The sequence below is a fragment of the Rhinopithecus roxellana genome, chromosome 5 (assembly GCF_007565055.1).
Source record: "Rhinopithecus roxellana isolate Shanxi Qingling chromosome 5, ASM756505v1, whole genome shotgun sequence".
NCBI classification, from domain to species: Eukaryota; Metazoa; Chordata; class Mammalia; order Primates; family Cercopithecidae; genus Rhinopithecus; species Rhinopithecus roxellana.
In genome coordinates this window covers 100,948,310-100,974,740 of record NC_044553.1, presented here as the reverse complement: position 1 = coordinate 100,974,740, position 26,431 = coordinate 100,948,310, and the positions used below count along the sequence as shown (strand labels likewise).

General features: G+C 42.0%; 1 protein-coding gene across 1 annotated transcript; it reads left to right on the top strand.

Annotated features, from left to right (window-relative positions):
- The first annotated feature begins 20,986 nt into the window (after positions 1–20,986).
- On the top strand, positions 20,987–26,095 carry SSTR1 (somatostatin receptor 1). The gene is made up of 3 exons (XM_010361986.2): positions 20,987–21,187; positions 21,525–21,688; positions 22,119–26,095. Exon 3 carries the CDS (start codon positions 22,462–22,464, stop codon positions 23,635–23,637), a length of 1,176 nt encoding a protein of 391 aa, XP_010360288.1. The 5' UTR covers positions 20,987–21,187; positions 21,525–21,688; positions 22,119–22,461; the 3' UTR covers positions 23,638–26,095.
- Positions 26,096–26,431: the final 336 nt, after the last annotated feature.

Below are 26,431 nucleotides of genomic sequence, written 5' to 3'. Positions count from 1 at the left end.
AAGAAGAAATGAAAAGCACCCAAAATGGTAAATACGTGGATGAATATAAATGATTATCTCTTTCCTCTTAATTTATTTAAAAGATTACTAATTGCTTAAAATAAAAATGAAATCTTTTATTTGGCCAGATTTATAATGTATGAAGTAGTAAAACAGATGGTAACAATTGCATTAGAAACTGTGGAGTAAATAGAATTTGCACCCTGGTAAGAGTCTCACGCATTACACCAGGTGGGACAATAGTAGTTCTAGGAACACAATAATGAATTAAGAATACATAGCTCCTAGTGAAATGACTAAAAATCAATAATACAAGTGCTTCAGTAAGGATCACATCTCAGACCTAACAAAACCACTTCAAGATTGTCTTGAAGATACACTCTGGCAGGTTAAGTGAGATGGCTTCACTGAATGATCAAGTTGAAACAAGTGCCATCATTGTAGTACTCTTTCAAGAAATAGTTCATGCGGGTTTCTGTTCCCAAATTGTGTGGCCCACTCCCATTAAAAAATGTATATATAGGCCGGGCGCGGTGGCTCAAGCCTGTAATCCCAGCACTTTGGGAGGCCGAGACGGGTGGATCACGAGGTCAGGAGATGGAGACCATCCTGGCTAACACGGTGAAACCCCGTCTCTACTAAAAAAATACAAAAAAACTAGCCGGGCGATGTGGCGGGCGCCTGTAGTCCCAGTTACTCGGGAGGCTGAGGCAGGAGAATGGAGTAAACCCGGGAGGCGGAGCTTGTAGTGAGCCGAGATCCGGCCACTGCACTCCAGCCCCGGCTACAGAGCGAGACTCCGTCTCAAAAAAAAAAAAAAAAAAAAAAAAAAAGTATATATATATTGCAGCATTCTTAATTATCTCTGCTAACTGCCCTTCTAATTGCTTCCTGAGAGTGAAAACCATGTCCAAAACAACTTAGAATGAGAGCCAGAGGAGCCTTTTCTTTGGAGAAAAAAACAATTGACAAACTATTTGTTTAATCTTTATACCAAGGTCTCAGGGAAGAAGATTAAAACAATGACTTCATGTAGATTAATAGACTGAACAGTATGTTGTATGTGGCTATATAGATTTAACACTATTTTTAGAGGAATTAGGGGAATGGTGAGCATTTCTCCTTCAATAATGTTTTTTTCCTAAAAGCTTGAAATATTGCATATTTTGACTGCATAATGGTTATATTCTTTAGTTAGTTTTTTAATTTTTATTTTTATGTATTTATTTTTTTTTTTTTAGTCAGAGTCTTGCTCTGTCATCCAGGTTGGAGTGCAGTGGCACAATCTCAGCTTACTGCAACCTCTGCCACCCGGGTTCAAGCAATTCTGCTGCCTCAGCCTCCTAAGTAGCTGGAATTACAAGCACATGCCACCACGCCTGGCTAATTTTTTGTATTTTTAGTAAAGACAAGGATTCACCATGCTAACCAGGATGGTCTTGATCCCCTGACCTCATGATCTGCCTGCCTCAGCCTCTCAGAGTGCTGTGATTACAGGTGTGAGCCACCACGCCTGGCCCTACTCTTTAGCTATTTTTAATAACAGCAAGATTCGCGTTCTGAAGTGCTGTGCTTATTGACATAATTCAAGCCTGAGGACTTGTAACATCCAAAGAAGTTCTGATATTTCTATTTAATTCTGGCCTTTTATTCACATTCTTTCATGTTTCCAGCTAGTCTCTCATTTTTGCAGTGGTAATGAGGGAAATGAGGAGTTAGAACAAGTCTGTTAGTCAGACAAATAAGTTGGCATTTGCCTTTGAGAGCACTTTTAATTTTCCTTTGTGCTGAGGTAAATCAGAAGCCTGGTAAACCATGAAATGTTTTTCAGTTCAATATATATAACAACATACATTGTTTTAGGCAAGAAGCCCTCACTTTAGAGAACTATGTCTTTCTGCAGTCCAATAAACCCTCAAATGCATTTGTCACCTGTGTGAGTCCGTTTTGCATCGCTATACAGGAATGCCCAAGACTGGTTACTTTATAAAGAAATGAAATTTATTTGGCTTGCAGTTCTGCAGGCTGTACAAGCACAGCAGCAATATCTGCTCAGCTTTTGGTGAGCCTCAGGAAGCTAATAGTCATTGTAGAAGGTGAAGAGGGAGCAGGCATGTCACATGTTGAGAAAGGAAGCAAGAGAGAGACGAGGAGGTGCCAGGCTGCTTTAAACAACCAGCTCTTTCATAAATTAACAGAGCGAGAGCTCACTCATTACCATTGGGAAGACACCAAACCATTCATGAGGAATCTGCCCTCATGACCTAAACACGTCCCACTCACCTGCACCTCCAACATTGGGCATCACATTTCAACATGAGATTTGGAGGGGACAAAACATCCAAATTATATCATTACCCAAGGCATTGAACAGGAATTCTTCAAAACAATAATTTTCCAGGAACTTTCCCACCGATAAAATAAAAAACTTTGCTATTGTAGAAATAATAGAAGTTGAGAGACTCATTTATATTCCTCAAGAAAGAACAAGTAAAACCCCATTTCCCAGACCAAGGCATTTGAAGCTACTATATTGTGCAAAACCACACCAAAGAGATTCATTTACCATTTTGCCCATCCAGTATGCAGACATTGCGTGTTGCATGGACTCTGACTTCAAGGATCTCACCATCACTGCAAGAGATGCACACATGAACAGATACTTACAATGCAATGTGAAAAGTCAATCATCATTACAATCCCCTGTGTACTAAAGAACGTAGCCTTGCCTAAGGAAAGAGAGAGCTGGCTTTTGCCCTTGGCTTCTGGAGGCAGTCTGTAAACCCTTGGAATGCCATGCCTGATAGGGATGTCTTTGTTTGCCTGCTGGCCTTGCATAAGACAGATAAATAACAATGTGATTTAGAGAGGGGGTTTTGGGTCACATAGTGTAAGCTAGATCTCTTGAGGGGTTGGAAATGGAAATCTAACATGTGGGCAATCAATTGTGCTTACATGGTGGAGCTCCAACGAAAACTCTGAACACCAAGACCCCCATGAGCTTCCTGGCTGGCAATACTCAGCATATCACCAGACATCAATCCTGGGAAAGTAATGCTGTTCATGATTCAATAGGTGAAGGAAAACTAAAAGCTCTGAGTTGGGCACTTTCCTAGACTTTGACCTGGGTACTTCTTTTCTTGGCTGATTTTAATCTGTATTCTTTTCCTAGAATACAAACTAGAGTAACAAACAATGACTGATTACAACAACTTTTAGTAAGTTCTATGCATACTTCTAGTGAATTATTGAAACTGAGTGTGTTTGGGGGAGCTCCTTAAACTTGCATTTGGTTTCAGAAATGAGAATGGTCTTGCGGACTGTGCTTCCTCACACATCACATCCCCTGTATCTTCAATGTCTTCTAAGATCTTCACGTGGCTCTGACTTAATCCTGGATTTTTCCTAAAAACACTTCTTCCCTGGGAGCCCTCTCAAATAGTGACTGTTTCTTTCCCACATTCCTCAGGCCTCTGGATGCGGAGGTGAGATAGGTGTTCTCCATTTTCCTCATTTCCATTCTGGATCATTCTCTTAGCTGTTTTAAGAAGGTCTTCCATTTCTAATATCATGCTATCACTTTCCACCACCCGCTACCTTTCTTTGTTGCAATCATGTGCCTTCCCAAGCTTTAGATCGCCTTCACTCCTCAAAGTTACCACCTGGCCTGGTAACTAATTACCTTATCTGTCTCATGGATATGTAACTTTTGTTAGAAAAGTGCCATCCTGAAAAAAAATCCCAGACCTCAATCTGCACCAATCTAGACCCCTGTCCAATCCAGGATTCCTTTATCCTGAGTTGATCCTTTTATAGCCCTAAAGCCTATTTTCTCTAAAAATATTTTTATGGAATTCTTTAAAGTTGCTTGACCGCATAACACACCAAAGTTTCAGTTTTATATAACCCTGCATTATTTTTGGCTTCTTAATCAGTTTGTGGGACGTATCCAGGGTCATAGGACCTCTCCTGGGAAAACTTTTATGATCCATTCATTTTGATGGTTATATTTTACATAGTTTCAAATTAAACCCTGCTATGTGCACAGAGAGGTGCTTGTTGCTTGGAATTCAAAAACAAAAATACATCATTCCTATCCTCAGTTATATCTCTGTCCAATAGGGGGATGGAGCAGAAACTTAAGTATGTGTTGGAGCACAATATGATACAAACTAGACCAAAGCTATGAGGGCACAAAGGATGAAGTATTGACGGAACCTTTCACTGATGTCTGGCAGTGGAACAGACAAAATCCTGCAAGAAGTCACTAAGAAAAATGGAGGAAAGATAAGTGTGTGACCTTCAGCTTTAAGAGAATATTTAGTCCCACTAATTGGAGCACAGTCAGAGGAGAGGAACCTGAAAGTGGAGGAAATAAAATGAAATCATGGTAGCCAAAGGAAATGGAGCCTTAAGTCTGAGAAGAAGAAGACATGGATGGACATGATAGCTGGATTCAAGTGTGAGAATTGGTGTCATTCAAGAAGACAAATGTAGTTCTTAGTAGCCCCAGTTGCAACATTCAGAAGTTATCAAAAGTACTGGATTTCAAGTCAGGTGGAGAATTTTCCTCTCAAGTAGAGTGCCTAAAATATAATGACTGCTTCAGGAGGTAATGAGTCCTTTGTCACTAGAGAGGCTCAGGGAGAGTTTGGACACATATTTCCAGGGATGTTGTAGAGAAGATCAAATAACCATTTGGTGACTGTACTACATGGTTTAAAACAGCTCTTTTTCTGAGGTTCTATACTTCTATGCCTCTCTTGGCTCCTTGTCATCTGGCAAAGCCCAGAAAATATATGAGCGTGAGAAATACTGCCTTTCCAGAGGTGACACACTTGGTTTGTTTGGCCTTTCCTGTTTATCTTTCTTCTGTGACATTTCTTCTCTAATCTACACAGAGCATATGCAATCAGTGAATTTAAGATGTAGAGTTATTTTAGTACAGTGGAAGAAAATGTCAGCATAAGTAAGATAGAGTAGGTAGATTTTAAGCTCATAGTCTAACATTATTTAATTAGCATGGCAGGAATTTAAAGAATTAAACAGCCTCTTGCAGGTTCTCCCTTTTCACCCTCCCCTATTCACCTGGTACCTTTTCTGTATTGCCAGTTCTGAGTGTGGACAACAGAATACTCTCTTGCTAGTCTAAGGAGAAAGTGGATTTTTAAAAAATGGCATAAGCAGGCATTTTATATAAAATAGAGAAAAACACAAGCTTTTTTTAAAAAACAAACAAACCATAAAACCTCACTCTTATCACAAGGATGCAATATATTTGCAGAATATTCTTACTTGTATTAGTTTCCTATGACTACTATAAAAAAATTACCACAAGCAACATGGTGAAAAACCACAGAAATTTATTCATTCACAGTTCTGGAAGCCAGAAGTCTTAACTCAAGGTGTTTCAGGGCCATTCTCTTTCTGAAGGCTTCTTTGTCTCTTCCAGCCTCTGCTGGGTGGCTCCTGGTAGCCCTTGATTTGTGACAGTGTAATTCCAATCTCTGCCCCTATCTTCACGTGGTCTTCTGGGCTGCATGTCTCCCTGTGTCCTCTCCTTTTCCTCTAAGGATACTAGTCATTGGACTTAGAGTCCTCCCTAAATTCTGGAGGATTTCGTCTTGTGGTTCTTAGCTAATTAAATCTGCAAAGACCATATTTTCAATAAGGTCACATTCTGAGGTTCTGGATATACATGAATTTCTGGGGGACACTGTTCATCCCATTCCCCTTACCATAACTGAAATGTGGCTCCATGCTGAGGACCCTGCATCTCTCTCAAGCACATGTCATTCTTTCGTGGCTCCTCCCGCTGCTACTCTTACCTCTTTATTCCTCCATCTTTATGGGAAAATACATCCTCTTTTAAGATTTTTGTCATGGATATCTCGTCTTCTCCTCTTCCTCATTTGATAAAAGACAAAGTTTTCCAGACTAGATTTAAAACACCAATGACAACCTTAGCTACATGTTATTTATGAGAGTGTGGTGGTTTCACATTGTGTCAATTTAATAAGCCGGGACACCTTCTGTATGTTCTCAGGCTAAAGTGTGTGGAAGTGAAGTAGCAGCCATTATTTTCTGAAGATTCTGGAGGCTAGACACAGGGAGAGATGAGGCAACAGCTATCCCTGCACTTTTCTGCCAGCTCTCCTTACATTTCCACTCTGGCAGCTGGATAGGCTATTTCAGGAGTTCCGCTTTTTAACTTTTCTCTGAACCTCCAACTTCCTCTTTCAGACCTGGATATTCTCAGCTTCTCCCACAATTGTGTAAGGTATTATTCCTGCAATAAACTTTTTGTCCATTATATTTATAGAGGTTCTATTTCTCTAACTAAACCCTGACTAGTAGAAATAGACAACATTTCCCACTAGAATGTAAATTCCATAAGGCAGATTTTTTTTGGTCTTTTTCATTCACTGCTTTGATCCTAGAACACTGTCTGATACATACTAAATAATTAATATTATTTGAATAAACTAATAGTTAATAAGAAGCAGATTTGAGAAGAAGATGATGATGCCATTTTCAAAATGTCGAATTAGGATTAATTTACATCATCTAAGTGTAGGCATCCTGTATGCAGCTGGTACTCAAGAGAGGCCTGTTGTATAGGTGCAGGAACATGGGTCATCAGCCTAAAGGTAGAGTTGCACCTACAGTAATGCATGAGATTTCACTTGGAGAGGGACCAAAGTGAGGGTTGACCTCTGGGGCATCAACACTTAGAGGTAAGAGGAAAATTAGGTAAGAGAATGTCAAGAAAACAACAGTAGATATGATCATTAAGAAGGAGAGAGAGAGTGTATCAATATTTAAAATGATAATTAAAAGTAGATAATATAAATTCTGAAATGCTTTCACTGTATTTGGCAACAAAGGGAAGAGAATGACCTTAGCAAGAGGAGTTTTATGATTAAAAAGTGAGACAGTAAGTGTTGACTGATCTTTCCAGACAATTGGCCCTGAATGGAAAGAAGGAATGGAAAGAATGGAAATAAGGTGGTAAATAAAGAACACATAGGATCAATAAAGTGTTTTTTTAAAAAAGAGAAAAGGAAAACATTGAAAAAGTCATACACACACACACACTTATGTGTGTTAGTATGTAATTGTACATTACACCTAATGGAACCTAGACAAGTGAACTGAAATCTATCATTTACTAGCTGTGAGATCTTGGTCAAGTTAACAACAACAAATCTTTCTATAATTATTTCTTTGTCTGCCCAATGGGTATAGTAGTGGTTCTGCATCATATTCTTTTAAAAAGTAAAGAAGATGATATGTAAAGTTCTCACTATTGTGCCAAATAGATAAGATCAATAACTGATAACTCATGAGATACTTGCTGTTGCTAAAAAGAGAGAATGAGTGGAAAGGGAAAGTCAGGCCATTGCAGCAGCTCATGCCTGTAATCCTAGCACTTTGGGAGGCTGAGGCAGGCAGATGACTTGAGGTCAGGAGTTTGAGACCAGCCTGGCTAACACGGTGAAACCCTGTCTCTACTAAAAATTAAAAAAAGATAGCTGGGCATGGTGGCACGCACCTGTAATCCCAGCTACTTGGGAGGCTGAGGCAGGAGAATTGCTTGTACCCAGGAGGCAGAGTTTGCAGTTAGCCAAGATGGTGCTACTGCACTCCAGCCTGGGTGACAGAGTGAGACTCTGTCTTAAAAAAGAAAAAAAGGAAATAGAAAAAAGAAAAGGGAAAGTCAATTGCAGAGGAGGTAAAGGGAAGGGCCTTTGGGAAGAAAGGTCCCTGAGAAGTTTGGAAGTTAAGAGATTCAAGGCAAAATGTGGGGCAATTCACCTTAGAAAGGAATAGTTTTCTATCTAGGTGAGAGGGAAGACGGGAAAGGGAGTTAGGATCCTAAAATATTTAAGGAGTACAGGGAATCAAAATGAGGGAATTTCTGCCTCATCAATGAACTCTATTTTTTGTGAAGCAAGATCAGAGGGCTAACCACTGTGAGTTAAGGAAAGAACCAGAATGAAGTAAGGTACTTGAAAAGATTAGCGCTCATTTGAAGTAGCAGTTGTGGGGAATAAAGAACTGTGTAGGGACAGATCAAATGCTGGTCAAGCAAGGTCAATGACCCAATTTGACATAAGGAACAATGATTTGCAGAAGTAGCAATCCCATGTAGCTGTGGACTTTCTCTAGCTGCCATTCAGCGGCTTGGGTTTACAAATGGAGACTGTGGTGGTGGATTGGTTAGTTATGGGGATTTTGCTGGACAAGGAGGTGAGGAAGCTAAGGGCACTAGGAAGAAAGTATCTGAAGCCATGAATCCTAGGCATAGCCAGCAGAGGGAATGGTGAAGTCATGAAGGGGCTGAGGTTTGAGAGTCCTGGGGCTGGAAGAACAAGTGTGATAGAATATGGAACCGATGCTTGCGTTGAAGGCAAGAATTTTCTGAAGTTAGGGAGAAATTCTCCCTGGTGCTCCCTTTTCTCCAGAGTTGTTTTCTCCAATCTTCAAAGGTATTTCTTACCCAGCACCAAAACATCTGGAGAGTCTCCTGGACATTGGTTATTTGTCTGCATTTACTACAGCTGTATAATCTATGTGACAGCTGTCATGGGCCACCTCTGTGCTGGTTTCCACCAAGAGACTGGGCACTCTCAGCCTAAAATCAAGGCTCCCTGGCCATTAATGTTAATACTCTTCTATATTCTAAGAGTTCTGGCAGGGAAAAAATCCACAGATGTCCTCTCTCATTGAGACCCCCAACTTGTCCTTTGCCCCAAGCCCATAATAGCTCCAGGGATTTCTTTTCATTCTGAGTTAAATATTTCTTCTCAAACTATACTCTCTCAGTGGGCTTAGGCTTATAAACCAAAAATAAAATTCTAAGGTCCCCCAATCATCTGAATGGGCCCCTTCTCTCGGCCAAGGGCATTCTAAAGTTAACCTGAAAAACTAGTTCAGGACATGATGGGAAGTGGAGAGTTGAACATGCCTCATTATATCTTTCTCCCTTTTGTAATTCTGGAAAAACCAACCAGCATTAACATAAATACAGACCTTAAGTCTGATAAGAAACATTTACAATCTATTCTCTCGGAAGCCTGCTACCTGGGGGTTTCATCTACATAATAAAACCTTGGAATCTATATCCCTTTATTGTAACTCAGACATTCCTTTCTATTGATAACAGCTCTTTCAACCAATTGACCATCAGAAAACTTTTAAATCTACCTATGACCTGCAAGCCCCCTGCTTCAAGTTGTCCCACTCTTCCAGATCGAACCAATGTAAATCTTACATGTATTCACTGATGTATTATGTCTTCCTAAAATGTATAAAAGAAAGCTGTACCCTGACTACCACCTTGGGCACATGTTGCCAGGACCTCCTGAGGCTGTCATGGGCAAAATAAACTTTCTAAGTTGACTGAGATCTGGCTCAGATACTTTTGAGTTCACAGCCCATACACACACACACAAAAAGCCAGGAAGTCAGCCGCACACCTCACAGAGGCAAGGAATCCTCTGTTGTCTACATCAACTAGGGAGGAAGAAAGGGGAAAATAAAAGAAGGAAACATTAGTTTGTATCTCAAAAGAAAATATCCTTACATAATATGTTAAAGGATACTATACTATATGGTAGAAAAGATATAAGTATATGATCCAAGAGGATGAAAAAATTCATTTATTGGCAGAAAGGAAACATCATTTGTATGTAGAAAATCACCTCTCAGAATGGTAAGCTGCTGAAAGGGGAGTGATTGTGCTAGAATCAGCACCAATGAGTCTTTTATCCAATTTCTCAGTTTTAGGGGAAAAGACTCTACAAAACTACAGGTGTTTTGCTGACAGTAGAAAAACCTTCACTTGTTAACATGTTAATCAAACTTTGATTAACATGTTTGAAAAACACATCACATGTCAAATCCTATCACAGGATGGTTTATAGAGATTACCTATTTTAAATTTTATTGGAATCTTGATGACATCAAGTTGTTATTGCTTGGACCACACTGATGGTGGTTATCTAAAGATTTCTGAAAAAGTGCCATGCCTTCTCAAATAAGGCAAGTCATCTCAAAAATATCCCTTATATATATTTTTCATTTCTTTCATCATGTTACAGAGAATTTCAGTGGTATTCTAAGACTCAAAGCCTCCCCAAGGAACCAAATCTAGCTTTTGTGCATCAGTGGAAACCAGAAATTACTAACAGTGTACACAGTGGCAATGGCCAGAGATTACTCTTTCATCTGGTTCAACCCCTAGAGACACAAGGTCTCATCCCATTCAGACCCAAATCCCCCTCCTTCCCCAAACACACAGCCTCCACATGTATTCTCTGACAAGATTGAGTAATATTTCATCAGTTCTCCCTAGCCACTCAGTTCAGGTTTTAATATAGCTGGAATATCTTGGGTAGCTTTATCAAGATGTAAACCTTATAATCAAGGCTTAGTTCAAAATTTAAGTTGTTCCAGCTGTCAACTGAAATACAACTGTATAAAATCTGAAACTTTCCCTATCAAAATTCTCAACGTTAAAATCTCCCCCTGGTGGATTTTCAGAGCATGTGTTTTCACAAGTAAAACTGAATAGAATTCCCCCCCCCCAAAAAAAATGCCCAAAATTTTATACGTGTGAAAAATAAGACCTATTAATCTCAAAGTTCAGAGGGAAAAAAATACAATTATTTAAAGCTTGCCATCAAAAAAATTCTAAGACTGAAGTGGAAAGTTTTGATTTACTCTAGTCTTACGTGCAAGTGTGAATATTGAGTTTTACAAGTTTTTCTTGTATGTCATTATCCTCTATTAAGTTAAGGCATTTTAATGGACTAAACATGCTAATTTCCTACTTAATTGCTTAGCGAAGAGAGGCATAATGTTTCAATTAGGAAAGAATGTTCCCCCACATGAGTGAATCTGCCATCTGTGTATTCTCATCTCTGTTAAAACTGTCAGTCAAATCAACAAAAGTCCAAGCGCAAAGCCCCTAAACCAGTTGAAATGTGCACACACTTGCTCTAGGGAAGGGGAAGTTTTTTTAAAATTGATTTTGTTTCAGCAGCAATCCCTCTTCCTTTCCTGGGAATACATTTTGGCTGGGATTTTGTGGCATCAATATAAATCACTTCAAAGCAGCTATTGCTCCTTTATCCTGTACCTAGTGACTCTGCTGACCCACCACTTGGATACCCATTTTCCTGAGGTGGGGCAAAGGTGAGGCAGGACAAGATCACAGGAATGGAGTAGGAAAAAAACTACAGAGAAATATTCACACAGAAGACAGCACAAAGCTGTCTGCAGTACTGATCGTCACATGTTTTGAACTGGAAAATGGTGGTCAGTTGTTAACAGAAAATGCATTTTCTTTGGTACCAAAATATCAATAACTCATCAATCTTAATATTTTTATAATAACTTTTTTTAACGTTAAATTTTTTCAAAACATGTCACTCCAAATTTCTAATGAGGGCTAGTTACCTTTAAATAATTAGGCAACATGAATAGAGGAGAAGACTGAGGCAATTTTTGGATTCATTGAGGAATTCATAAAACACAAAAATGACTTAAATTTGCTATTTATGTAATTTTGTGTTCTCAAAACCACCCTTTAATTTAATTTAATTTAATTTAAACCACCCTTACTAAACTGAGTTTAGTAAGAGATAAGACCAAAGCAGTGTGGCATGATGTTTAAGAGCACAGGCCTTAGGGTAGATTGCTAGAGTGAAATTCGAGCTCTGACTGTTTTTAGCTGTGTGACTTTGAGCCAGTTATTTAACCTCTCTGTGCCTTGGTTTCTTCATCTGCAAAATGAGAGTAGTAAATAGTAACTTCCTCATCGTGTAGTTGGAAGGGTTAAATATGCTGAAACCGTAAATGGAAAGTACTTAGTACACACAGATCCCACAGCTTTTTTTGTTCACTTTCAGACATTAAGAGTCTCATTTTCAGACATTATTTTAGAAATCCTTTTTAAATTGAAACTTTCATTTCTCATTGAACTTAAATCTCTTTGTCCCTGTACCAGCTCCAGCACGACCTATGCTTGGATCCTGCAGTAGGGAGGAGGGAAGTGGTTGATTCTTTATCATGTCTTTGCGGTATTTTTTCACTCCAACTCCCTCACTCCTTTCTCTGTCTTTGGTTCCTGCAGGGGAGAGGGAAAATCATTTGGGGACAGCCAAGTTCTTCCTTGAGTGGTGCAGTTATGATTGTTCATTGTGCCGTCTGTGAGTGCTTCTTTCTCTTTTCAAATTCTTCAGTGGGTTCTTCAGCATCGCCCACCCTGTTGCTGGAGACCAGCCACTGTGCCCTTGGGGGGCGTCCCCAATATCCTCAGCCAGCTGGCTGCATTTCCCACTCAGCTACTGCTTGTTGTGCTTCACAAACTTCCCGCTGAGCATCCTCTCATCCTGGGGTGGAGCAGGCCCATCACTGGGCTGCCATCTGCCTGCCTGCCATACTGTCCATTACCAGTGCCTGAGAAACACCACCTCTGCTCCACTTTCAGTGAGAACCAGCTTTTTCCACCCCCGTCCGTAGCCTTTTCTCTCCACTCTACCACCTGAACCAATTCCCACTGGGCCGCTTGCTCACCTTTAAGGTTTCCAGGTAAGAATCAGGCATCAGCCTCTGTGTCTTGTCAAATGTTCAGGGGTACTACCAAGCTCTTTAAGTGGTCTTATAGAAGTCTTTGCAGTTTACTGATGGGGTAAGCACCCACTTTCCATCTCCTGTGGGAAGAAAAATGCACAGCACTCTGAGAACTGTCTCTAAGGAATTATCACTATCAATCTTCCTTTGTACTCTCATATATGGAGGTAGGCAATGGGCTAAGGGGGTGGACTAAGGGGTGGACTAAGGGGGTGTATCTCTTTAGAAAGTGGATACATTTCCCAGATGCAATCATCAGGATTGGAGCCTGGGGCCTCATTGGAAATTGAGACAAAAAACAAAAGTCGGGTCAAACTTAGACTGTGCATATGTAACATTCAAATATTTGGGTTATTTGAGTCAATGAGTTCAGTGATTAGTATGAATCCTTACTGTGTGGTAGACTAGATTGACTTCAGTATGATGTAGATAGACGTGATTAATACCTTAGAGTTATTTTAGCTGAGGGCGTGTCATGTACCAAAAACTGGTGAATGGAACAGAGTTCACAGTGTTGGAATTAGGAGACTCAACTGCACAGGCAGGAGGAAAACCAAAGGGTATCATGCACATAGAAACTCAGTATTTTTTAGACTGAATAAGTGAGTGTCGGACCTACTGTATTAAGCTCTTAAGCAAGAGATAAAAATGGATTTTTGAAATCTTGGGGCTAATTCAAAAACAGTGTTTACATTGTAACCTATACCTCAGAAATTATTTTATATTAGCTAAATATGTACATAGTGCTTACTATGTGCCAGACACTGTTTTAAACACTTTTAATGTATTTAATCCTTTTAACAATTCTACAAGATAGATGCACTGTTACTTCCTTTTACAAATGAGGAAAATGAAGCACAGAGGGATCAAACAACCAGCACAAGGTTAAAGTCATGGAAAATATGAGATTTAAGTCCTGATGTTTGGTGCCAGACTACACTTTGCTCTCACAAACATTATCTTGTGATTTATATCACAAATAAATCACATTATATAGCAATTATAAACTAATTCCAAAAGGTAGGCATATCGGACTCAAGCATACTCAATGAATCACTTAGCTATGGGATGATAGGGGCTGCCTAGAAAATAATAGACTGCTGTAGCTTCTGTTTCAGTTCCTTCTACCACCTTCTGATGGGTATGTTTTGTTTGCTATTTAATTTACATCACAACACGTTAATTTCAAGAATAAATTTATTAGTGTTTTTCTAAAAGTAAAAATAATTGAGCAGAAAATAAATCAGCAAATGTTACATTAAATAGAACAGACACTTATGGCCTGGAGTCTTTTCATTTTTAAGGTATAAAAAGCTTTTATTGCTTTTATCTTGCTTAAAAAGCAATGCATGCTTATGACTGAAAAATTAGAACATCTCTGCAAAAGGGAGAAGAAAGTATTCATAACCCAACTACCCAATGATAACCACTGTTAATATCTTAGTAACTGTCCTTTCAAGCCTATGCATATATATGTTCATTTAATGTGTGTATGTATTTGCATTGTTATTTATATAACATTTTTATTTTTGACTGGGGGAAGAGCAAAATTTTATTTTGGAATGAGAAAGGCCAAGGGGATAGTCAGAAAAGAATAAAGTGAGTGGTGTGACATCCTCTCTCCATCTACTCAATGGCTTGGGTTAAACATCTGTGCTTCAAGTTCTTCCAAAGGCCCAACTGTTTTGTTTGGTTTGCATATTTGCTTACCTTGAGAGTTATCAATCAAGCTCAGAATCCGTTAAATAAAATATAGCCTATCATCTATCTTCATTATGACCTGGAAGGACAGAGTCCAGTTTAGACTGCTAGCCCTCTTCACAAGCTCTACCCTGGAACTTGCCCCCACTGGCAGCCTGTCCTACTTCAATTTCCATTCCTGGCTTTGTCCTGCCCATTGAATAGGCTCATGTACTTTAGGATAGATACCTGAACTCCTGTGGCCAAACTCATTCCTTATCTGCCACATCCTCTTCTAGTCACCTCTGAGCCTTTTCTTGGCCGTGTATTTGGCTCACACTTGCCCTGGAAGTGAATTTGGAGCCTCTAGAGGGGCAGGGAGTCATGGAGTCTAGAAGACTGTGATCTAGCATATGGTCTAGATGTGGTTTGCAGGCTCAGATTGGGCACTTGTTGGCTATGGGAACTCCTTCCCTTGCCGAGAAGGATGTGGCTAGAAGCGGGAAAGAACAGGATCTTCATGTATTCTCTATATGAGGTGCTGATCAAAATAAATAATTTATTATTTACACTTAGAGATGTTCTCTAAATTATGACTGTAGAAAGTAAGTTAAAAATGGAATGTGTAGCTTTAGTATGCCAACATCTACATCTGCAGGATCCCCATGGTTTATGTGCACTGTTACCTTTGACTGGAACAACCTTCATCAGACATGTGCCCTTTTACTTTCAACTTATTCAGAGCTGCTCAAATATCTTCTTACCTTCCCATCTAATCTATGCCAAGTACACCCACCCCTCCAGCACTCTGTAGCCTCTCACCCCTACTTATCTTCTTAGAACTTATCACTAAATGAAATTACAGTACCTGTACTTGTTAACTGTCTTTCTGCCCTACTGGAATTCCACAGAAAATTAAAATAATTTGTTACTATATCTATTGTGCCTAGAACAGTGCCTGCCACCCAGTGGGCATTCCATAAGCGTTTGCTGAATTAGTAAGTAAATTACTAAGTTACAATTAAAAATATACATTACTCATACATAGATTAATTTCCACTTCCTTTTAACTAAGAAATGGGACAAATAACTGGAAATAAGTCTGTTCTACTGCAGTCTGAATTTTACTTCCATAAAACAAAACACATACAAATAATTTTTAAAAATTAGGATATGATACCAGAAACCAGTGCATTGGCTAATGGCATAAGCAGCAAAATCTTGGCTCAACCAAACAGTCAACGAAGAAGGAGTATAGGCCAGGTGTCCCCACTTGGGCTATGCTATCTTCTTACTTCCTTCTTCTGGCAGGAAAGGAGATGTCAGGCTGTAGGAAAGGAGTAGCACAGACTACTTCCTCAAGGACTAAGTAAAGTATCATTCCATACGGTGGGCAAAAGGAGACAGGGGCAGGGCCAGGTGCTGGTCAGGAGAGGCAGTCCACTCTCAAGAGGGGAGAGTGAACTGAAGATCCAGGACCTCTTTCTGGACCACTGATGATAGTTCTGAGCTCCATTCCGACAGTTCACAGGCACAGCCCTCCATTTTGCCTCCAGCAGGAGAAGACAAGAAGATGGAGAGGCTGTCAACCTAGAACCAATAATGACCAGTTCCAACTTAATTGCAGAAAGGGAGAAAAGATCAATAATTTAAGTTGCTTCATTGTCTAAATAAAATGAAACATGAACCTAGACTCCTGCCTGAGTATATTTAAGATGAGAACAAAATGACAGTTTCATGGTGTTGGGTGTTTAGATGCCTACATTGTTTTCATCTACAAAACAGGCTTTCCTTCCACACCCCAGCTCCTTGCTGGGCTGGTGGAGCTGATTGACATATATAGCCAGCTCCAAAGGAACAGTCCTTTCTCAAGGAATGAATGATTTGCTGTAAGTATTTAAATCCTCTGCTCAAAATCAAACATAAATTGAAGTATCAAAAGAAACAAAAATATGGTTTATAGTTTTGAAAGCATTTATTTGTGATTTTTGCTAAAAAGAGAAATATCAAAAAAAAATTTTTAAGATTTTGAGACAATTTTCGGGCGCGGTGACTCACGCCTGTAATCCCAGCACTTTGGGAGGCTGAGGCCAGTGGATCACAAGGTCAGGAGATCAAGACCATCCTGGCCAACATGTTGAAAGCCCCGTCTCTCCTAAAAATACACAAATTAGGTGGGCATGATGGGCACCTGTAATCCTAGCTACTCGAGAGGCAGAAGCAACATAATCACTTGAACCTGGGAGGCGGGGGTTGCAGTGAGCCGAGATCATGCCACTGCACTCTAGCCTGAGCAACAGAGCAAGACTCGTTCTCAAAAAAATATTTTGAGATGATAGTTTTAAACTAATGCAGTCCATCTTAAAATCCTTAACTAATAGACTTTATTACAGAAAAATGTATTACTGATAAGGACTATTCAAAATAATACAGATAACATGAATGTGCTCCTGTTCTGTTTTTATGTATCCATTATTTGTAATGGATACTTTCCTGTATGTGCTGAATTCTTGTTTTTAGAAACATTATTTTGTAGTAGAGAAAACATAGGGAAGAATATGAGTTGTTATAACATATGGGTCTTTCCTAAAAGCACAAAAAAGACTCTGTCATGCTGTTCACAGAAGAGGCAATAGGAATATCAGTGGGCCAGGGTGAGTTTGCTGAGGTTGGTGATGAACTAAACCACAGGCTACCAAGGCTGCTGTGATTGGGTATTCCTGAGAAATGAAGTCCAGGATTGTTTCTTAGCCCTATAGCCACATTTGTGCTCTGGTAACTTTCTCATTAGACAGACATCATGTTAACTGCTTAGTGGCAGATGGTCCTTAAGTGACACAACCTTTGCTGTGGGCCATATTGCTGAGTGGTGTTAGCCGCTTATACTCAGTTTGGTTCCATCTGTCCAGACAGGTGTTTGTAAACCTGACTCTGATTCTGCTGCTGCAGAGAATGTTCCAGGAAGTGTACCCTTTAATCCCTGGCCCCAGCCAGCCCTGTATCACTGGTATGGATTAGAGGTGCTCATTTGAGGATCAACATAGGCTCTGGTTGGAAAAACCACATTAGTAATGATTTTGACATAAGCAGAAGTTGAGGCCCTAATAATTACTATTCCACCAAAGCAACTGAGGCTCAAAACTGCAATTAAAAAGAAATGATCTTCCACACATGATGACTTTCACATTGCATGACACTATTAAATAACCATCATTAGCTACTAACGCATGTACTACCCATTTTCCAGAGCCATTTCTCTGCCAAGAAATTTACGACCAAGAATGATGAATGAATGAGTCATCAGCACAATAATTGTTGATACAGGACATGCGAATTGAAATTATTTAGAATAATTTAAGTGTATAAGGAATTATTACACATAATGATATTCCTCAGCTAGTAAAGCTCTGCTTGTAAGGAGCCCACAGTTCATTTCTTTGCATCTACATTTTATAGTCTAGAAAAGAGGAAAGTACTATCCACGGGATGCCTTGACAAAATAAAACAAGGTGATTTGGGGCAGTTTTGTAGGTACTTCACTAGATGCTGGGGATAGAAAAATAAATAAAATATAAGCCCCTGGTCTCCACAAGCTTACAAATTTATGAGAGGGTACAGACAAGTAAGCAAAAAGCCACAGTACAGTGTGATAAGTATAATAATCAAAGTGTGCACCTGGTACATGATAACACAGGAGAGTACAACTTGTAGGAGAAAGTTACAATGAGGGAAGAAAACCAGTCTGCTTAAGAATCTGCAACTTCCTAAATTGGAACATTTCATTTTCCCCTTTCTGGAAAACATGTCCTTCTTTTCTATCTAGAAATGTTGATATCACAGAGGCATAGGAAAGATGGTAACCAAAGAGGGCTGGAGGACGGGTAACTTATTTGGAGAAAACGAGTTCTTCCTAATCTTTTCAAGGTTTTAGACATGTGAACTTAAAAAAAAAAAAAAAAAAAAGTTTTTAACAAGACAGGAAGATGGTTGAGTCCTGACTATTCACTGACTGTGTTTTTTGCAAATTAAAGTGATCTCATGCCTATATCAGTTTTCCTGTTTCTTTAGAAATATTTACATTAAATTGAGATCTGAGGGGAAGATAGCACTCTAACTGGGCTCCTGCTTTTAATACAATTTGAAAATAGCTGCAACCCCAATCCACCTTCGTGGTGGCCCAGAATTGCCACGCTTTTTGTTTCTTTGTTTGTTTTTGTTGTTGTTGTTGTTTATAGATTAGGTCACAAATACAATAATTAGACATACATGACTGGGCTGAGCATGGCAGCTCACGCAGGTAATACCAGTGATTTGTGAGGCTGAGACAGGAAAATTGCTTGAACCCAGGAATTCCACACCAGTCTGGGCAACATAGGAAGACCCCATCTCTACAAAAACCTTAAAAATTAGCCAGGTATTGTGGGGCACACCCGTAGTCCCCAGCTACTCCAGAGGCTACGGTGGGAGGATCACTTGAGCCTGAGACATCAAGGCTACAGTGAACTGTGATTGTGCCACTACACTCCAGCCTGGGTGATAGAGCAAAACCCTGTCTCAAAAAATAATAATAATAATAAAAAAATACATGACTGAAAAGATTTAATAATGCTTCATAGCTTATATCCATCTCAATCCCTCCTTTGTCTTTCTCTCATGTTTTTTAAAATTGAAGTAAAACTCCCATAATATAAAATTCATAATTTTAATCATTTTTGAAGTGTACAATTCAGGGATTTTTAGCATATTCACAATGCTATGCAATCATCACCACTATCTCATTCCAGAACATTTTCACCTCCCAAAAAAGAAACCTCATACCCATTAAGCAGTTCTTCCTCATTCCCCACTGACTCCAGCCCCTCGCAACCACTAATTCACATTGTCTCTATGTATTTGCCTACCCTGGGCATGTCATATAAATGGAATCATGCTATACATGGCCTTTTGTGTCTGGCTTCTTTCCTTTTGCATAATGTTTTCAAGGTTCATCTATGTTGAAGCATGTATTAGTACTTCATTTCTTTTTATGGTTGAATACTATTCCATGGTATGGATATACCACAATTTATTCATTCAGCAATTGATGGATATTTGGGTTGTTTCTAATTTTTGGCTATTATGAATAGTGCCACTATGAATGTTAATACGCAAGTTTTTGTTTAAACACCTGTTTTCAATTTTGAGGAGTAAATAGAAGTGGAATTGCTGGCTCATATGGTCATTCTAGTTTAAACTTTTTGACTAATCACCAAAATTTTTTTCTAAAGTTGCTGCATCATTTTTTATTCCCACCAGCAACATATGAGTGTTCTGATTTCTCCACATTCTGTCTAACATTTATTTTGTGTTTTAAAATATTTTTTCTTATAGCCATCCTGGTGGGTGAAAAGTGGCATCTCAAAAAAAAAAAACAAAAAAACAAAAACAAAAACAACAACAACAAAAAAAAACATTCTCACGTCAGGTCTTAAATTTTCTTCTTTTGTATATGAGGCCACAAAATTGAGAGACGTTTTCCCTAAGATGAGCTGAAAGTGAACTTAATGAAATTCTGAACAATAGAGCAGTTTTTCACTGACTCCCATCACCCACTCCTCAAAGAGCAACCATGATCAAAGCCAAGGCATCTAAATAATGCCTGTTGAAATTCAAGCTCCCAGAGGTACAGATAGTCAGGTGTCTTTAGTCAGTGATTGACAGAGGCATCTAAACCATCATAAGAGGCTTGGCTAGTGAAATGCTCTTCTGGGATTCTGGGACAATACCCACTCTCTTTTTTTTAACTTAATTAACATTTATTTTCTCTCCATATGTGCTGTATTTGTAAAGGAAAAATAAATATAGCTAAACACCAATTGTACATTCCACTTTAAAGAAGGCAATTTGTTCAGGTAAAACAATGGGTTAAAACAGTTTGAGCCTTATGAAACCTCAGATTCCACCCTAGCACATTCCTCATTAATAATTGCACACATTCCTATGAAAGTCTGCCATCATTTATTTTAATCTTTGATTGCTATCATCAACACACTACAGAAGTTATTCTTTCCTTTTCAAGACATTTAGTTTTGAGAACTAAAACACATACATTATATGTAAGTGATTACCTGTATAAAGCAACAGGGCATTAGGAATTATACTTTTTTGTTTTTAATTTCTGCATCCATTTCTTCATTCAGGACTGGTACAGATAGCCTCCATGAGGAGTTTAGCCTCTCCTTGGAGTAAAGTCTACTGAGAGGAGGAAAACTGAGACTCAGTACAGTGGGCACAGCCTGGTTGAGGAGAAGGAGAAACTAAGGAAAAACTGGAGACAGCAAACCTTGAAGGAGGCACAGCAATAAGCTGCTGCGGGTCACTCTTCCTGTGAACAGACAAGTTTCAGATAAAGACTTGCAGGGATCTTACCGAGCAAAGCAACGTTTTTGAAAAGGAACAGGGGAGTTGCATGGAATGTGATTCTTCCTTCCACAGGAACCGTTGGAAAGCCAAAGAGACCCTAGGGTAAGAATGGTGGGAAGTCCCAGGGTTCGTTTGAAATCCTGATAATTGAACATCCATTCTTTCTTACAGGGAAACCGTTTTGATTCTTACATGAAGTCAGCGAGCCTCCAGCTTGCCTACAGTGATGTCTCCTAATGGTTTGGGCACGTGACTCAGATCCAGGTCACACATCAAGCCTCAGAAAGAGCTGTCATCCTAGCACTTCCCGGAAAAATTCGAATGTCGCCCTGCCGTTCCTGTGGTTGGTGACAGGTCTGGTCATCGCATGGCGGCAGCTCCTCACCTGGATTTAGAAGAGCTGGCGTCCCCGCCCGCCCAAGCCTTTAAACTCTCGTCTCCCAGAACCCGCCAACTCTCCAGGGTACAAAGTACAGCAGGGACGCAGGTGGAGCCCTTCCAAGCGGCGCAGCCTTATCTTTCCCGAGTGAACATCTAGGTGGACTCCCAATACCGCGCCTGGCACGTTCTGTAGGGAGTCTCAAGCGCCTCCAGAGCTCCCAGCCACGCGTCCTCGTTTCTGCAGTCGATATTCCTGTGGTAGACACAGGGGGATCTGAACGCTACGAGCTTTATTAAGAGATTTGCAAATGGTTCACTCAGGTCCCTGAACACTTCCAACAGCCTAAGCTGCCTGCTGTGTTATAGTGCAGAAGCCCCTAACGCACGGTGGTTGCCCTTTCTTCTCATAAGGCTCGCAGCTTAGGGTCAGTTTCCGCGACTCTTAGAGTAATTGTGTGGGCACCTGTGCTGGGGCCAGGCGCAAAGAAGGGAGTTGGACTGCGCGAAGAACGTCAACCTATCAGACCGCTCATGCACTTTACACCGGCCATCTACTCCTCAGTCTGGAGGTTGAGCGCTCTGGGTAAGGAGGGCCCAGAGCTTTCCCGGCGGGTCTGCAAGGCAAGCGAGGGTGCGAAGAGGGAGAGTAGGGTTCTGGACTGCAGGACGGGAGAGGATCTGGGGTCTCAAGAGAAAAGGGCAGCAATAGAGGGAAACTGAGATGAACTCCAGACATCCATGTTCATGGGTCCGTTTGAGTCTTTGCTTTGGGTAGGAGAGGAGTGGGATGGGACAGAATCTATACCTTTGGTTCCCACCCGCTCTCCAGTAAAACCGAGGAACTCTCTTGGTTCATCTGAGAGAGAGATGGTGCTGCCAGGGAACCCCGGAAGCAGCCACTGAAGTTAAGCAGAGTGCAGGACTGGGAAGGAAAAAGAATGGGGGGAGGGGGAACAAGCCACCTATGTGCTCTCCTCCCTCTCTTTCTCCACCCCCACTCACTTTTTTCGTAGCTGCTGACGCGCTGGTGGTGCCTATTAATCATTCACCAGCCCAGAGCCGCGCCAGTTAATGGCTGTGCCGCTCGGGGCTCCCGCATCCTGGCCTCCCCTCTCCACGGTCGCGTGTGCCCGAGCACCCCGGAGCTGCAAACGGCAGCGCCCAGGCAACCGCTGGGCTGTGCGCCCCGCCGGCGCCGGTAGGAGCCGCGCTCCCCGCAGCGGTTGCGCTCTACCCGGAGGCGCTAGGCGGCTGTGGGCTGCAGGCAAGCGGTAGGGTGCGGAGACATCGCGCAGGCGGCAGGTGCACGAGGAGAGAGCCCCAGCCCTGGCAGCCCCACTGGGCCCGTCAGCTGGGATGTTCCCCAATGGCACCGCCTCCTCTCCTTCCTCCTCTCCTAGCCCCAGCCCGGGCAGCTGCGGCGAAGGCGGCGGCAGCAGGGGCCCCGGGGCCGGCGCTGCGGACGGCATGGAGGAGCCGGGGAGAAACGCGTCCCAGAACGGGACCTTGAGCGAGGGCCAGGGCAGCGCCATCCTCATCTCTTTCATCTACTCCGTGGTGTGCCTGGTGGGGCTGTGTGGGAACTCTATGGTCATCTACGTGATCCTGCGCTATGCCAAGATGAAGACGGCCACCAACATCTATATCCTAAATCTGGCCATTGCTGATGAGCTGCTCATGCTCAGCGTGCCCTTCCTGGTCACCTCCACGTTGTTGCGCCACTGGCCCTTCGGTGCGCTGCTCTGCCGCCTCGTGCTCAGCGTGGACGCGGTCAACATGTTCACCAGCATCTACTGTCTGACTGTGCTTAGCGTGGACCGCTACGTGGCTGTGGTGCATCCGATCAAGGCGGCCCGCTACCGCCGGCCCACCGTGGCCAAGGTAGTAAACCTGGGCGTGTGGGTGCTATCGCTGCTAGTCATCCTGCCCATCGTGGTCTTCTCTCGCACCGCGGCCAACAGCGACGGCACGGTGGCCTGCAACATGCTCATGCCAGAGCCCGCTCAACGCTGGCTGGTGGGCTTCGTGTTGTACACATTTCTCATGGGCTTCCTGCTGCCCGTCGGGGCTATCTGCCTGTGCTACGTGCTCATCATTGCCAAGATGCGCATGGTGGCCCTCAAGGCCGGCTGGCAGCAGCGCAAGCGCTCGGAGCGCAAGATCACCTTAATGGTGATGATGGTGGTGATGGTGTTTGTCATCTGCTGGATGCCTTTCTACGTGGTGCAGCTGGTCAACGTGTTTGCTGAGCAGGACGACGCCACGGTGAGCCAGCTGTCGGTCATCCTCGGCTATGCCAACAGCTGCGCCAACCCCATCCTCTATGGCTTTCTCTCAGACAACTTCAAGCGCTCTTTCCAACGCATCCTGTGCCTCAGCTGGATGGACAACGCTGCGGAGGAGCCGGTTGACTATTACGCCACCGCACTCAAGAGCCGTGCCTACAGCGTGGAAGATTTCCAACCTGAGAACCTGGAGTCCGGCGGCGTCTTCCGTAATGGCACCTGCACGTCCCGGATCACGACGCTCTGAGCCCTGGCCACGCAGGGGCCCTGCTCCAAAAGAGGGGGAGAATGAGGAGAAGGGAAGACCGGGTGCGAAAGGGACGATATCCAGTGCACCAGGGTGCGGTCGGGATAACATGGGGCTAGGACACTGCGAGCCTCTGACGGAGGGACCCAGGAAAGGCGCGCGACAATGGTAGAAGTGAGAGCTTTGCGTAGAAACTGGGAAGGCTTTTGGGTTACCTTTTTCTGGGTCTCCTACTTTCTGTTCCTTCCTCCACTGCGTTTACTCCTCTGACCCTTCTATTTTCCCTACCCTGCAACTTCGATCCTTTCTTCCGCACCGTCCCGCCAGGGCAGATCACGAACTCATTAATAACTCAGTCTGATCCTCAGCCCCTCCAGTTGTTATTTCTGTTTGTTTAAGCAGAGCCACGGATACCGCCACTGGTTTCCCTAGGAGTAAATCCCTAGCCGCGCGGGGCCGCTGTCTGGGTTCTGCCTGGTGCCCCTACTGGAGTCTCGGGAATGACCGCTCTCCCTTTGCGCAGCCCTACCTTAAGGAAAGTCGGACTTAAGAAAGATCTAAGCAGCTGGTCTTTTCGCCTACTCTTGGGTGAAGGTGCATCTTTCCCTGCCTCTCCCTCCCCCGCCCGCCACCACCATTCTCACTCCACCCAGAGTGGAGCCAGGTGCTTAGTAAAATAGGTCCGGCGCCTCGACCTCCAGGCTTTCTGGAGTCCCCATCCGAGCCCTCTTTTGGAGCAAAAAGGAGGGTCGAATGAGGAGTTTTTACAAGATTGCGAGGTCAGAGTGGGGGGCGCGTAATAGGAATCACCTTCCTGCTGGGCGTTTTCAAAGACCAAGCGTTGGGCGCTCCCGGGCTGCGCGTTTGCGTTAGGCAGGGCAGGGTAGTGCAGGGCGCACCTTCCTCGGGGTTCGGGGTTCGGTTGCAGGGCTACAGCTCGCCTTGGCTTTCTCCCTTACCCAAGCTTCGGGAGGAACCGACCTAAAAGTAACAAGAGATAGGGTGTCCTGCTCCAGGGCATCTCAAAAGACCGGGCGCCAGGGGCAGGGGAGTTAGGGCGACGTCTTCAGAGTCCGCCAGTGTTGGCGGTGTCGCCACAACCTGCCGGCTCCAGAGTGGGGCCTGCCTGGTCTCTAGAGGGTTGCTGCCTTTCAAGCGGTGCCTAAAAGTTATTTTCTTGTTTAACTTATGTATTTATTAATTTATTTGTGGTGTTGGAAAATGTGTCTCTGCTTTCCTTTTCTCTGCTTGCCTAGCCCCAGGTCTTTTCTTTGGGACCCCGGGGGTGGGCACGGAAGTGGAAGTGGGGGCAAGCTCTCGCCCCACTCCCTGGTCATCTCAACGCCTCTCCTCAGTGCTGGGCCCTCTTGTCTTATCCTTTCCTCTAGCTTTTCTATTTTTGATTGTGTTGAATGAAGTTTGGAGATTTTTCATACTTTTCTTACTATAGTCTCTTGTTTGTCTTATTAGGATAATAAATAAATGATAATGTGGGTTATCCTCCTCTCCATGCACAACGGAAAGTCCTGAACTCCTGGCTTTCCAGGAGACATATATAGGGGAACATCACCTTATATATGATTTGAGTGTATATGTATCTACATATATATATATATACGATGTGGACATAGATATACTTGTTTATCTTGCTCCATTGTCATGAGTCCACGAGTCTAAGTATAGCCACTAATGGTGACAGGTGTGAGTCTGGCTGGAACACTTTCAGTTTCAGGAGTTTAAGCAGCACTCAAACCTGGAGCTGAGGAATCTAATTCAGACAGAGACTTTAATCACAGCTGAAGATACCCCGGCTTCCTCTAGGTTCCAGCAGAGGCAATTCTTACATATGATCCAGTTAACATCATCACTTTTTTTGAGGACATTGAAAGTGGAATAATTTGGTCTGTGTTTGATATTACCAGCTACATTGGAAGCCTGAGCAGGTTGAGGCCAATCATTTTAATTATTTGTATTTCCTGTATTGCTTTAGTATGCTGGCTTGTACATAGTAGGCACTAAATACATGTTTGTTGGTTGATTGTTTAAGCTAGAATGTGTTACAAAGATCTGGAGATACTAAATCTGGGGTTCTCAGGTTCACTCATTGACATGATATACAATGGTTGAAATCACTACTGAAAAATACGTTTTGTGTATATTTGCTTCAACAACTTTGTGCTTTCCTGAAAGCAGTAACCAAGAGTTAAGATATCCCTAATGTTTTGTTTAAACTAATAAACAAATATGTTTTGGGTCATAAATCAGAAAGTTTAGATCTGTCCCTTAAAAAATGTATATTATTACTCCTTTGGAAAATAGATTTTTAATGGTTAAGAACTGTGAAATTTATAAATCAAAATCTTAATTATTATCCCTCTAAGAGGATACAAATTTAGTGCTTTTAACCTGTTATCATTGTAATATTAACTAAATAAACAGATGTATTATGCTGTTGCAAGTTGCCTTTGCTATTTGAATTTTATTGTTTCAGTGGATTACTTGGTAACACACACACACACTCACACACACACACTAGCTTAGTTGACTTACGTGTCACTTAGATTTTAAGAAGAAAGTTTTCAGATTACTTTTGGGAATTTTACCAAGTTTGTGGTTATACTCTGAATTATTTTGTTAAAAAGAAAAGTCAGCTAGTTCAAAAAGGGAGAGAGAGGTGGACAGATAGAAAGAAGAAAAAGTTGAGCCAGAATGAATAGGAAGCAATGCACTCAGTTGCACTCCGTTGTTACCAAACTAACTGGATGATGTCTTAATCTCTCACAGATAAAATTAC

What these genes read in the sequence shown, in the direction of transcription:
- SSTR1 (XM_010361986.2), top strand. Translation starts at nt 22,462, where the DNA reads ATGTTCCCCAATGGCACCGCCTCCTCTCCTTCCTCCTCTCCTAGCCCC.